At 61.9% G+C, this 14,058-nt stretch overlaps 1 protein-coding gene across 3 annotated transcripts in view; it reads right to left on the reverse strand.

The window, feature by feature from the left end:
* Positions 1-14,058, reverse strand: part of EXD3 (exonuclease 3'-5' domain containing 3) — an 84,340-nt gene that overhangs the window by 47,031 nt on the left and 23,251 nt on the right. For 2 of the 3 annotated variants that reach the window (XM_032595488.1, XM_030293380.2), the window contains exons 4-6: positions 9,997-10,061; positions 4,537-4,710; positions 4,026-4,193 (exon numbers count right to left, since the gene is read on the reverse strand). In XM_032595488.1, the coding sequence (XP_032451379.1) occupies positions 4,026-4,193; positions 4,537-4,710; positions 9,997-10,061 (407 nt within the window). Of the gene's footprint in view, positions 1-918; positions 1,168-4,025; positions 4,194-4,536; positions 4,711-9,996; positions 10,062-14,058 lie in introns of those variants that run through there. The other variant, XM_032595489.1, reaches the window with a different exon arrangement.

The raw sequence follows: 14,058 nt of genomic DNA on the forward strand, positions 1-14,058 counted from the left end.
CTTCTTCCGCCGTCGACACCTGGACCTGCGCTCGGTCAGGCCACGCCGCGGCCGAGAAGGGGCTGTGGGGAGGGATACCTGGGGGTCTGAGGCCCTCCCATCCTCCAGACCGGGCCATGAGCCAGTGACCCTGGGAGAGGTGGGGGGGGGGGGCACGAGGCGAGGGGCAGGGGGCGGCAGAGATGCCCTCCTTCTCCCCTCACTACCTCTGCTGGGGTATCGGCCCCCATCTTCTGTGGCTCCTGCTCCTCTAGGGACAAGACTTCGTCTGTCTCTAGGCTCCAGCCCTCACTGGGGTCTGGGGGGGATCCTGAGCCCCCCACTCTCCAACAACCCCTCTGACTCCTGGGGTGAGGCCTCAGGCTTGGGAAGGGGGTAGCCTGGAACGGTGGTCTGGGTGTCAGGTCAGGCTGCCACGGGAGGCTGGGCGCTGCCCTTCACAGAAGCAGGAGCTTCGCCTTACAGGGCAGCCTAGAGCCCTGAGGGTGCCCCCGCTGTGCCGGCAGGGCCTCCCTCCCCCCGAGGAGCCTGCGGTGCCAACCCCAACCCTCTCACCTGCCGCCTTGCCACCAGGGTCCTGGTCAGCGATGCCCACCGGCTGAGGTGGGGGGGGGGGCGGTGCTCAGAGCCCAGCCCACCCATCCTAGGCAGGCAGCTCAGGCCTAACATGTGTGGCCGGGTGCACAGCCCACCTGGCCGCACAATGACACTGTCACACAGGGCTCAGAGTGCTCAGCATGGCCCCCCTCTGCTCCCTGGTTCCTCCCAAGCTCTCCTAGCACCCAGGGTGCCCTCTCTCAGCCACGTGGCCTCTGTGGAAGCTGCAGGGTATGGCCAGCGTGCCAGGGCTGGATGGCCGCAGACACCCCCCAGGGACGGTTTGGGAGGTGCCCTCATTCTGCACCTGCACCTCTGTACCTGGAGGCTGGGTGGGGTGGCACAGGACAAGGAAAGGGGCAGCCGGGGGGTGTGGTCTCGGTGACCTGGCGGGGATGATTGACAGCAGGAAGCCCCCGGGGCCTGGCTTCTGTCTTGGGGCTTGGTCGGGGCGGGTGCTGTATGTAGTCCTTTCATTGCCATGAGGTGGGCTCAGCATCTGTCTCTGGTCATTTTTCTGTCTGAGCTTCTGCTGAGAGGACAGCACACCAAGCCGCCCATGGCCTGGTCACATGAGAGAGTGCAGGCACATCACCTGCTGACACAGGCACCTGTGACAGGGAAGGTGGGAGGGGCTGAGACCCCACGGAAGGAAACTGCGGAGGACCGGGCCCCTGGCGCCTCCCAGGCCTTCCTGGCCTCTGCACGGAGGCCTCTAAGAAGAGAGACGCCAGCTGAGTCAGGGCGAGGCTGTGGAAACCTCTGGCCAGACAGACTCCGGGACTGCTGCCTTTGGGGAAAACAACTCAGAAAACCCAGAGGGGCCGGGGTGGCCGCCGTGGGAGGAGCGTTCATGGGCCACCCCCCACCTCCTCCCGGCTGTCCACTCCATGGGGCTGGAGGCCGGGCAGGTGCCCAGGCAGCCAAGCCCAGACTCGGCAGCCTCAGACCCAGGACGGGCCTGCCTCCCACCTCCACAGCTCAGCTCGGGCCTGGAGCCAAGGGGCTTTTTTTTCTTCCCCCTGAAGCAAAGCTATCTTTTTACCTTGATAAGCTGTTTAAAAAATGTAAATAAAATAACTCAGTAGACAAAAGCGGGCATTCATCCCGCCTGGAGCCAGCCGCCGCCCTCGACATGAAATATCGGTGCACATTAAGTCGTGAGTCCCTGCTAATCCGAGCGGACAGGCCTGAATGCGGCCCCTTTCGCCGGGCGCGGCGGTGGGCACTGGAGCATGCACCGCCTGCCGGGCGGCCCCGCTTGGGGACAATGGCTTTTCTTCGCAGAAGGGGCCTGTGCGGGACAAGAGCCCCCTTTGTGTTGGGATTCCTGCCTTGGAGCGCGAGGGAGGCGCATTCAGCCGGCCCTAGACACTCTTTGAAAGGCTCGGGTGTAACAGAAGACACCGAAACACTAGCCTGCCTTCTGCCTCCCGCATTCTTGCAAGCCCAGCCGCCCATTCAGCCTGCGGAGAATGGCCCTGCGCCACAGGAGCGGAGCCCCAGCCACATTGTCCCTGGCGTGGCCATCTTGGTTTCTCAGCGCCCTTCACCAGCCTCGAGACAAGAGCCCAGGGCCGGGCATGACAGTCGCCAACACATGGCCCGCACCTCTGAGGGTGCAGGACTGGCGGTCCAGGTGAGGCCCAAATGGCAATGAGCCTCCTCACTGGGACTGGCCCCTCGGGGAGGAAGGCCCCCCGTGGGGCAGGTCTGGGGTCCTGCCTCGGTGCCCACCGAGGCATGGGGAGCAGCGCCCCTGGGCAGTGGGAGGGGTGAGCCAGGAGTGAGCCCCTGGACACCCCCGGGACTGGACCTGGGACACAGCAAGAGTGCCCCGCTGAGCTGGGCAGCCTAGGACTTCTCCCCACGTTGCGACCTTCACATCTCAGGGCACAGAGATGTCATGGGGGCCCCTGTGCCTGCAGCAACAGCTCAGAGCTGCGCCCCACCCCCACCATAGAGCCGCCCCTCCCTGCTCACCACAGACCCCCCACTCCTTACTACCTCATGCAGACCCAAGTCACTCCCAGTGCTCATGGCCAGCCTCCACCTCCTCTTGGAAACTTCTGGACTTAAATGAGAGCTGGCAGGGCTCATAAAGGAGACCCAACGAACCCACCAAGACCTCCAGAGCCCCACAAGCTCTTACCCAGAGACCTGCAGCTACTAAGCCCACGTTTCCACATTTGCTCTTTCTGACCCAGGCTTTCCTAGCATCACATGCGCTAGAGGACTCTCTGCTGTCATAACTGGTCACCTGTGCCCCAAAGTGCCAGTGCTGTGCCCTACGTGGAACTTCTGCAAAAAAACCCAAAACCATGAGCATCACGCTGAGGGGCTGGTCCTGGGAAACGCTGAAACAGGTAGGTTGGGTTCCTGCCCAGCCTAGTACCTGCAAGGAGCCAAAAGGACCCTCGGGGTGTCTGACCCTCACAGGGGCACCACCGCTGCGGGGACCTGGTCCAACAGAATGACAAATAGCAGGAGTTGTGCCACCCAGAGCGAGGCCCCTTCACTCCAGGGCAGGCCCCTTGACAGGTGCAAGGAGGTGGCAGACACAGCATGAGGGCTCTCAGGGGGCTCTTCCAGACCCCGCTGTTAGAATAGGAGCAAATCGGCCAGGCCCCAGGCCTGGTGTGGGTGTGGCTGCAGGACCCCCGACAAGGATACAAAGCCAGCAGCTGGAAGCGGCTGGGCCCAGAGGGAACTGGGCTGTTGGTCCCCAGGCCACATCACACTGAGGCCAAGAGACCTTGCGAGTGGGCCTGGGCAGAGGCAGGAGGGAGAAGGGGGAACCCCGTGGGGTCATGTGGGTGCTCCCTGGCAAAGCTCCCCGCTTGGGAGGCTCTGGGCTGGGAGGGTGTGGGAGGTCCAGCTGTCTGATCGAGGCTCGAGGGGTGGCAAGTGTGGGCAGAGGGACGCCCGCACCCCTGATCTTCTTAGCCCCCCCCGAGTGTTTCTGGGAATTGACATGTGAGACTGGACAGCAGCGGCTCAGGTAAGCGGTTCTGCCACAGGGCTTCCAGGCCAAATCCAGGGTGTCCTTGGGCTGCTGACCACATTTGAGGACCCAGTGAACAACCAGGAGGAAGGACCCCAGGTGCTGCACCAGAGAGCCAGGGGTGGGGGGGGGTGCTGCTCCCAGACTCTTTTCCAGCTTGGTGAGTGTGAGGGGCTCCTAGGTCCCCAGAGCATGGCACAGCCCCGAGCTGGGCTCCTGGGGTGGCTGATCCCTGAGACCCTCTGCTCCAGACCCAGAGTCCCCGTTGCAGCACTCCCACAGTGGAGGGGTGGAGAGGACACTCCCAGGGTGGACCCTGTGAGCCCCCTCAGCCCAGCTCTTGCCTGCTCCACCGACCCCACGTGCAGACCTGGCCCCCGAGCCCCTCCCTGCCAGCCCCGGTGTACATGGGGGTCACACTCACTTCTTTGAACTTGCCCTCCTGGTGGAGCTGGTGGATGTGAGTCAGCAGGGGGCTCCGGTCTGCGTCCTGCAGCTGGAAGATGCTGACCAGTGGCTCCACGAGACTAGGGGGGCTCCTGGCGAGGACCCTGACTGCACGGGCCTGTAGCTGTTGCAGCCTTGAGCTGTGCTGGGAGACCAGAGAGCCAGCCTCAGCCGGGGAGTGGGGGGCTGCAGCTGGAGCATGGTGCCGGGGTAGAAGTCCAGCACCTCAACCCTGTGCCTACGGTGGACAGTCCAGGCAGGCAAGGCCTGGGGGACAGGAGCACAGACGAGGGAGATGTGTGACTGTGGGGAAGCTGAGAGTCAAGCCCACAGACCCGGGAGCACAGTCAGTCCGAAGGCAGCGGCCCCTGCCCACCAGGGGTGAACGAGCTCAGCGGGCCAGGTCAGGCAGGCGTGGAGCCCACCAGGCCGAGAGCTATGGAGGGGGTGGAAGGGGCGAGGCTGGTGGGGCCGTGGGCAGGGCTCACCTGGGCCGGCGCAGGGAGTGGCCGTGCCTGCAGCCAGCGGTGCAGCTCACAGACTACCCAGGCCTCCAGGGAGGGGCCCTTCCGCTGCCAGGCCTGGCTGCCTTCCAGCATGTCCAGGAGTCCGGTCAGTGGGTCATCCAGGGCAGCAAACCCCCGCCAGGCCTCTTCCCGGAGCTGCGGAGACACAGCACCTCACTGTCTCTTTGTTGAGCTCAAATCCTCCTGGTAAACCCTGCCCCGACCTGCGCGGCCTAGCATGTGGTCTGCTCAGAGGGGGGACTGGGGCTGGTCAGCACTGTCCTCCCATCCTCGGGGTCCTGTTCTGACCCGCCATGCCCCTGGCCCTGGGTGGCAGCCACCGTCCACACCGACGGTCCCGTAAAGACAGAGGGCATGTTCCCCGAGTCAGGCCAAGGGCGGCGGGACCCATCTGAGAGGCTCCGTTCATTCGGCTTCGCCCCAACTACTCGTGCGGCACGCCGAGGACCTGGCACTGGTCCTTCAGACACAGTGACTCCCTGGCGGGGCCAGCGAGCAACAGGAAACAGAAGAAAGAAGAGAAAAAGCCAAACTGGAAAAGGTCTTTGATTCACTTTTCTACCTCTTGCACTGCCAAAGGCTTGGAAACACGTATGAGCTGAAAAGAGAAACACCAGGAACACATGTGCTGTTCCCTCCCAAATGTGTCTTCAGGAGAACAGTGGTTCCTGATGGACTTTTAAGCAAGTGGGGTGTCGGGTGAGGGCCACACTGCACCCAGCCCTGGCTCTCCACTCTGCCTGACTCGGCCGTTCAGTCGTGAGACACCCTGCAGTCAAGAACTTGCTGCAACTACAGAGGCCTGTCTCGGGCCCCCCTCCAGGCAGAGCTGCAGGGTCAGGGTCTCGGCCGTGAGCTCAGGAAACAGACACCCGGACACCTGAGGCTACTCGTAAGCAGCCTGGAGGTGAGGCCCCGGCTGTCCTTGCAGACCTGCACACAGAGAGCACCCTGAGGACAGCCTGAAATACTGCCACTCTCTGGGATGCGCGGGCCACACGCCCGTCTCAAGGAGCCTGGGGGCACCCGCAGGGGCCACTGTCCCCCACCCTCCAGGAACGTGTGAAAGAAGACAGCTGAGGCCGAACCACCGCCACTTTCTTGCTCATGGAAGGAAAGATCTAGAAGGATGCGGCCCTGGACTTTGGTCCTAACTTGTTCACGTGTGGTGCCCATTCAGGGCCCCCGAAGAACAGCTCCGAGAGGCTCCCAGAGCAAAGCAGGGAGGCCGTGTGGCCGGGGCCTGGGCTTACAGTCGCCAGCCAGTCAGCTCTTCCGCTCGCAAGGTGAGCTCAGGTAAACGCCTCGTCTCCTTTCTCCGCTGGGCAGTCTCTACCTGCCTGGCCCCTTGCCACCAGCCAGACAGAGGGTGTGCGGCGGCCAGCCCTGGGGCAGGGCAGGGGGCCAGAAGGAGGAACCAGGCGCAGGACCGACCTTCCAGCTCCGAGCTGGGTGCCTGCTGACCCGGCGCCACGAAAAGGAAGACTCTTCCAAGGGCACCACCACCCTTCCAGCCAGGTGTGGCTGCCCAGCCCCGGTAGGTTTCACAGACCCCTTCCCAGTAGGGTCGCTCCGTAGTCCACTGTTGGGGCCGGCTCCCTCCTTCGGGCTCACCCAGCTGCTCTTTGTGGTGGAACCTCGTGGTAGCCAGCCGAAGGGGAGTGAGCGGGCATGTCCTTCCACGATGGCCGCTGCCCATTGTTGGCACCCTGGGCCAAGGACTCTGCCCTCCGTGTCTGGGAGTTGGCTCTGTCCCTTCCCGTGAAAAGTGCCTGGGAGGGGCGCCTGGGTGGCTTGGTCAGTTAAGCGTCCAACTTCAGCTCAGGTCATGATCTCACGGTCCATGAGTTTGAGCCCCACGTCGGGCTCTGTGCTGACGGCTCAGAGCCTGGAGCCTGTTTCCGATTCTGTGTCTCCCTCTCTCTCTGCCCCTCCCCTGTTCATGCTCTGTCTCTCTCTGTCTCAAAAATAAATAAACGTTTAAAAAATTTAAACAAACAAACAAAAAAAGTGCCTGGGAGCACTGTGGAGGTGACACTCACCTGCCCAGGTACCAAGCCCCACCGGGGGCTACAGGCCTCATTTATGCTGTGTCACCAGTGAGGGCCCAGGCACCTCCTTGCTGCACCCTGGCATCTCCCCTGGAGAGAGGAGGCCTTCTGGAAGTCCCCAGTGACCTCCCCAGGGTTCTGCTGGTCAAACTTGGTCCACAGACTCCTCCGCTGCCAGTGACTAAGCAACAGTGGAGGGGAAGTCACCAGGGAGGCACAGACCCCCTCTGCTTTTGGCCCCACGGCCCTTCCCACGCTTCTGCCCTGAGAGCATCTCGGGGCCAGGCTGGGCCAGAACCTTTCCTTGCAAGGCATCTCTTATGTCTGGAGCTCCGAGAGTCACCCACGTTGGCTGTGCGTGCCTTCCCCCACACATGTGCCTCTGCTGTGCTCAGACAGCACCCAACAGCCCACAGGTCAAGGGGCCCACCCACAGAGCAGTGGGCAGCAGGCAGGGTGCAGAACTGGGGCATGGGCCACAGCCCTGGCATCCACGGTGTGGACGATGCTTCCCCAGGACACTTAGAGCAAACACCCACTTGGTTTGAATGTAATTTTAAGACCACAGTACTTGAGCAATCTGACTTGCTTACCAAAAATGAAATGCAGACTTTCCCCTCAAGCGTTTGGGTGAACTCAGGAAGCCAGGCAAGTCTCTCTCTGCAGACGCCCAGGAAAGGAGAGGCGTCTGTGGGAAAGGAGGCCTCTGAGGGCCCAGGGCTGTGCGGTCAGCACCCTCCACGGGGTGCCACAGGGAAAGGGTGGGCCACTCCCAGTTCGGTGGGCTGCCTGGGCTCCAGGAGTCCCAGGAAGCCCCTCCAACACATGGGCCTCCACGTCACAAGGACCCGCATTGGTGACACCCGGCAGGAGCCGGCAGGAAAAAACACCATCGCTCCTTAACTACTTTGCAGACATACTTGGGCCTTCGCCACCAGGGGAAGAAGCTTCAGTAAGATGAGCCCACGTGAAACCCCACAAAGCACCCAGGGAACAGTCACCGTGAGTGACGGCCACAACACGACAGTGAGAGGTCTGAGAACAGGGACAGGAGGACACCCCCTAGGCTGGGGTCTGAGAGCCCTTCCCGCCCCTCTGGCCCCTGTGGCCTCCAGGGTGCCCCTCAGGTACTAGGTCCAGCACCCACGGGCCATCTGCCGCCCCTCGTCCTAGAGGATCTAAGCGTAGGCCCCAAGGCTCTGCTCCTGTGCTGGTCCCTCCTCGGCCTGGGTCCCGGGTCTCCTTCCCTCCTGCCCCCTGACCGCTGCCACCCGGCAGGGGCCTGTGCCCCGTCGTCACCGGCTTCTGTGCCCACATGGTCCTGGGGCTGGAGCGGCGCCAGAGCCCCTACGGACCTGTTCAAACAGGCAGGGCTGCCCGAGAACTTGAGTTTCTCACAAGCTCCCAGGTGCCTGCTGCCTGGGGGCCCTGCTCCAAGGAGTACCGTCCTTCCAGTTTGCTCACCCCTCCTGTGCTGGCCATCTCTCCTGCCGTCCCAACTCAGGGGGCTCTGAGGGCATCCCAACCCCACTGTCCGTCCCCCGCCCCAGGCCCCAGTCCACACCAGCCTGCCCCCTTCCTCTTTGTGCCACAAACCCTCACACGGTTCTCCAAGCCCAACCCCCAGTTTCCCTGTGCTGTTCTGTCGGGGACCCTGAAAGTTCCCTGTGGTCAGCCAGGGGACAGCACGTGTCCCTCCAGCCAGGGGCTTTGGGAGCCGACGCAGTTCCCTGGCACATGCACAGCAGGCCTCGCTGGCACCAAAAATGAAAATTCACGGACGTGACCCTTCACAGACAGAAACGAGTAACGAAAGGTAAAACACACACCTGTGTTTGCTTGGAAATAAGTAACCTGCTGGCCGAATGAGACAACATAATGAAAATCAGAAAACAGGGAAGAGGGACAACGGGTTTCTCCACCTCAAAACTCGTGACCAAGGGAACTTGGAGGGAAACGCACCGCTGTGGGCGAGCGCCTGGGAAAGAAGGACCGGAGAGGAAGGACGGCGTCCGACAAGCGGTGGTGCCCAGCGGCACCAGCCACGCCCACACGCTGGCCACAGTGAAGACGCCAAAAGCGGAGCCCCGGGGGCAGCGGCTACGGCTCGAGCTGGGGGCTTGCACCGCCCCCCTCGGAAAGCCTGGCCAGCAGCCATGATGACACAGAAGAAATGGAAGCTTCCTGGGGAAATAAACCAGAAGCGAAACTCTGAACAGGCCTGGGTCCCCCGCCTCCCCGCCCCCTGCCCAAGACCCCCCAGGGAGGACTGTGCACTCTTCCCTCTCCCAGACTCTGGACGAACAAGTAATTCCTGTCTTCCGCCAGCTGCTCCAGGGACAGGAACGAAGGAACACCTTGTATGAGGTTAGTTCACCAGGAACAGACAGAGACAAAATCTCACAAACGCCACAGTGACCAGGGGAGACGCGTCCCAGACACGCGGGGGCGACTTGAGTTAGAGAATCTGTTCACCAGACAGCACGGTCATGTTGCTTCAGTCTTGATCCCGAAGCCACCGTTACAAAATTGAAGAGAGCTTTTGACTTGCAGAAAACTTCGGATTCGTCCAGCTTGAACTGGCTGCTCGAAGCCTAAGCACTCGGCTCCGGAGTGGAGGAGCCCAGGCCTGTCCCCCGACACAGACATACGTGGTGGCCCCAGGAGTCTGGCTGACCCATTAGCCAGGGACAGGTCCTCCCGGCATCACCAAGCAAGCTGCGGGCCCGGGAGCACCCTAACCCTGGACAGCTCACAGACACGGCTCCCGCACGAGCCTGCGGCCCCTTCCTGCAGCACGCCTGCTCTGGACACCTGCCCCCGTGGGCCTGGCCCTCCTTGGGCGGCAGGAGGCAAGGCCGACACTAGACTCGGGCCTCACCCCTCCAGCCTTCACAGCAGTGACTTCTGTGTCCTCCCTGGGAACTAGGGCGACTTCACTCTTTTGCTGCCCCAGGGGAGCCAAGTACAGGGCACGGGGCCCGAGGGTCAGGCAGTCCCACTCCAGGGACAAAGCTACCCTCCAGGCACAGGCCACCACCAAGCAGCCTCCTTGCCAAGCCCACCGCCTCCTGCTGGACGACAGGCTGTCCCGGGGAGAGGAGGCCATGGGCGAGGCCGGTGTGAACCAGCGAGTACCCGGGCCCCACCCGGCACACAGGTGGTCATGGCCCACTGGGTCCCCTGTGCTGTGCGGAAGCCGAATGGTGGCCGCAGGCCCTTCCCTCCTGCTCTGAGCCCCAGGGGTCTGTGTCTACCGGTGTCTAGTGGGTGTCACCCCAAGCCCCAGCCCCCACGTGTCTGCCAGAACATCCGGACAGGGCGGCCCACTGAGGCCAGTGGAGGGCCCGCAACCCCCATGCTCACTCACCTGCCGCAGCTCTCGCGTGGACCACAGTGTCTGCAGGGCCTGCCGGAACAGGAGTGGGTCCTGGCCTGGGGGGACGAGACAAGGGCTATGCAGAGTCCACCAACACCCCCCCGACCTTTGGTCGACGCCTGGGGGCTTCCCGCAGACGCCAGCCAGTGCCCGTGGACTCCGGCCAGAGCTCCCCACCGCCCTTCCCTGTGACGCCAGCCTGGCCATCCTGCGGTGCTCACTGGGATGGGCTTCTGCCCACAGCTTGGGGCAGCCCAGGCCTCATGTTTCAGCAAAATGGTGGGCTGCAGGTCTCAGACTGACCACACTGTGTGGGCAGGGAAGGGGCATCGGACCCCAGGGCCAAGCCCACAGCACTAACCATCAGGGCATGCCTGGTGGGCCACCGCGCCCCCACCCCTCCATGCCACGTCACAGCCCACGCCTGTCCACTGCCCACCAAATGTGGCCTCCAGCCGCTGCTGAGACCCTAAAGTGGTCCCGGCCTCTGCCTCCCCTGGCTGCTCCCACAGCCCTGGCCCTCTCTTGCTTGCCCAAGTCTCCAGCCCCAGACCCTAGGCCCCGGGGAAGTTGGGGTCACCCTCATGCTGGAAAAGGGACTGTGCCCTCAGACCAGGTTTAAGGTCAAGGCCTAGGAAGGTGGCTGCCGCCCGCTCTCCACTTTGGGAAAGAAAGCGGCCTCTGAGTCACCCACAGCCACCAGCGCCCCCTGGCTGCCTCCGGAGGGCCCGCCCCACCTCTGCGGCTACTTGCCCTGGGCCTCAGGGCAGGGCCACCCTGCTCAGCCCTTCCTGGCTCCCCACGGCCTCACCACACGAGGCCGCGGAAACCCTTTTTCTCTGTGCAAAAGCTCTGCTGCCGACACCCAGTTGCCACTGACCCTGGCCTCCCCAGCCCCGCCAGAACCTTGCAGAGCACAGGGCCCAGAGGGGGCGCCTCGTTCTTTCCTCAAGAACCATCGAGGCCATGTGGCTCAGAGGTGGGGGGGGGGGGGGTCACTAACAGATTCCATAGGTCAAATCAGGGGGCTCAAGAGCATGGGTGGCTCACCCGCAAATCTACCCAAGAATCAAAGAGACAAGAGCAACCCACCGGGCTCCTGCAGAAGACCAGACGTGGAAGGAAAGGCGGGGACACCTGAGCCCAGCCCTGGAGGGCTGCCCACCTGAGCACACAGACGCAGGGACCGGACAAGGCAACAGTGGTTAGACTCAGTGCACAGCACGGGAGGAGGGATACGCTGGGCGCACTCCAGAAAGCAAGGCTGATCGACCCATGGAGGGTCCACCGCTGTGGCTCGTTAATGGGACACGGGGAAACATTTCGTAAAACAAGCATTTCATAAGAGTAAATTCTATTCACGATTTAGGAAACAACTCTGCAACTAGACCACAGGCAACTTCATGACCCAGAAAGAAAGATGTTTATAAACAAAACCCCTCAGCAAACATAGAACTTAATGCTGAAAGCTGAAAGCAGGCCCCCAGCGACAGGGCCAACAGGAGGGCACCCACTGCCCATTCAGCACGGCCTGCAGGCCCCTGCCGGCTCAGCACGACACGAAGGAACAGTTGACGGCACAGAAATTTGGGAAGGAAACAATAAAGTCAACACTACTCTGACAAACTCTGGTCTGTCCACAAGCGGAATACGACTCAGCGCTAGAAGAAATGAGCGGTCAAGCGAGAGAGGACACGGAGGGCCCTCAAACGCACACTCCTGAGCGGAGGAGGCCGTGTGAACAGGCCACACGCGGCAGGATCCCAGCCCCGCGACATTCGGGAAGAGGCACGGCCATGCAGGCAGTGACGCGACGCCGCGGGAGGCCGTCACAGTGGACGCGCGTCACCACCCACGTGTCCCAGCCCACAGAGCACCGCCGCCAGGAGGGCCCGAGTGCCCACGGGGGCTCTCGGCGATGGCGGCGTGTCAGTAGGGTTCATGAGGGCACCACACTGGCCGGGACGCGAGAGGCTGTGTGGGGCAGGGATATGGGAAATCTCTGTAACCTCCTGGATTTTGCTGTAACCCTAAAACTGCTCTAGAAAAAATAAAGTCTTTAAAAGTTAAAACAAAACAACAACAAGAAAAGACACTACTGCTCACTGAAAACATAATTTTGTGGAGAGCCCTGAAGAATCTGAAGAGGTTCCTCAGTGGACACGTTTCTGCACGGACCCTCACCACCAGGCCCACAGTAAAGTCCACTGTAAGCCAGCAAGTGGAGATGGGCGTCAGAAACAGTGGGGGCGCCTGGGGGGCTCAGTCAGTTGGGAGGCCGACTTCGGCTCGGGTCATGATCTCGGGGTTTGTGAGTTTGAGCCCCACGTGGGGCTCTGTGCTGACAGCTTGGAGCCTGGACCCTGCTTCCGATTCTGTGCCTCCCTCTCTCTCTGCCCCAACCCACACACATTCTGCCTCTCTCTCAAAAATAAATAAACATTAAAAAAAAAAAAAAGAAAAATTTCAAATAAAGGTGCTCCTGGGTGGCTCAGTCAGTTAAGCTCGGTTAAGTCCGACTTCGGCTCAGGTCATGATCTCGGGGTTTGTGGGTTCGAGCCCCGCGTCGGGCTCTGTGCTGACAGCTCAGAGCCTGGAGCCTATTTCAGATTCTGTGTCTCCCCCTCTCCCTACCCCTCCCCTGCTCACACTCTGTGTCTCTCTCTCAATAATAAATAAACGTTAAAAAAAAAAAAAAAGAAACAGTGACAATGGCCCCCAAAAATTCAGATTTCTTTGGATAACTCTAACAAACGAAATTCATGCGAAAAAGCCCTAAAGCATCGAGAGTAAAATTAAAAGACCTATTGAAGAAGGGCCATCCCACACAATGGACAATGTGAAGTTGTCACCTGTCCCACAATTAACCATTCTGCTCCAGCCCAAACAGCGGGCTGTGTGTGTGTGTTTGTGTGTGTGTGTATGTGTGTGTGTGTCCACCTGTCTTAACCGTCCACAGCGAGACGGGACTCCGACCCCACCCAGCCCCGAGCAGCACCCTAGCTAAGGCGAGCGGCACTGGCCCGGAGAGGGCAGGTGTGGACCAGTGTAAAGACCTCAAGTCAGAGCTGGGCACACACGGGACCCAGTGTGTGACCACAGTGGCCCCAGGAACTGGGTAACCCTATTGAGAGGACCCTGGAGCATCTCCTGGCCTCACACCCCCCAGTTGTAGATCTGAACGTGAAAGATAAATAGGGCCTCTGGAGAACATCTTGATGACCTCGGGCTGGAGAGGTCTTCCAAAGAAGTCAATCACATAAAAGATTCCCACCGATCAGAAGGACCCTGCAGGAACTGGAAGACGGCTCTCCTGTCGGGCCTGGTCCTGCCCTCACCGGGGGGCTGTCCAAGGGCACAGCCCTGCTCCAAGCTGCTTTCCCAGCACCTAAGACCTGGGCCCCACTGGGAGCTATGCCCTGGACATGCCCCCCGACTCGGCCCACACAGCTAGACCCTGCACACGGGCTGAGAGGCTACCCAGGAAGGGAGCACATTTGACCATGCTCACGGCTGTGGTCTGGGCCTTGATGGGTGCTCCACAGTGACCTCGGTGCCAGGGCCAGGCGTGCACGGCCACCAGCTCAGAGTGGCCTCAGGGAGACCTCTGGAGGGGACCTGAGGCCGGTCTGGGTGGGGTGAGGCATGGCAAGGGCGTGGCCTGGGTGGGCGCGGAGTTATGGGCAAGATGCAGGCAGGGGGTCAGGGAGGTCCCCTAGGCTGAGGGGGGCTCCCAGACTGACGCCCATCCAAAGACACAGAAAGGGAGGACTTGGGAGGTGTCTGTCTAAAGGGTTAGATAAGCAAGCTCAGTGTCACTCTGCAGAACCCAGGGTGGGGCCTGTGTCCCCACTGCCCTGGCCTAGGGATTTAGGCAGGAGGCTGGGGCCTAGGAGGGCACGTGGGGCCTGGTGCCGAGGGGCCTCTGCCCACAGCCTGCCATGACCTCCACCTCCCCACCCCAGGCCTGGATCCGGGACCCGAGACAGATGGCCTCCGGCCTATACCTGGCCCCTGACCCCATCCCAGGACCACGCAGGTGGGGGCAGGTGG

This window comes from Lynx canadensis, chromosome D4 (genome assembly GCF_007474595.2).
Source record: "Lynx canadensis isolate LIC74 chromosome D4, mLynCan4.pri.v2, whole genome shotgun sequence".
NCBI lineage: Eukaryota > Metazoa > Chordata > Mammalia > Carnivora > Felidae > Lynx > Lynx canadensis.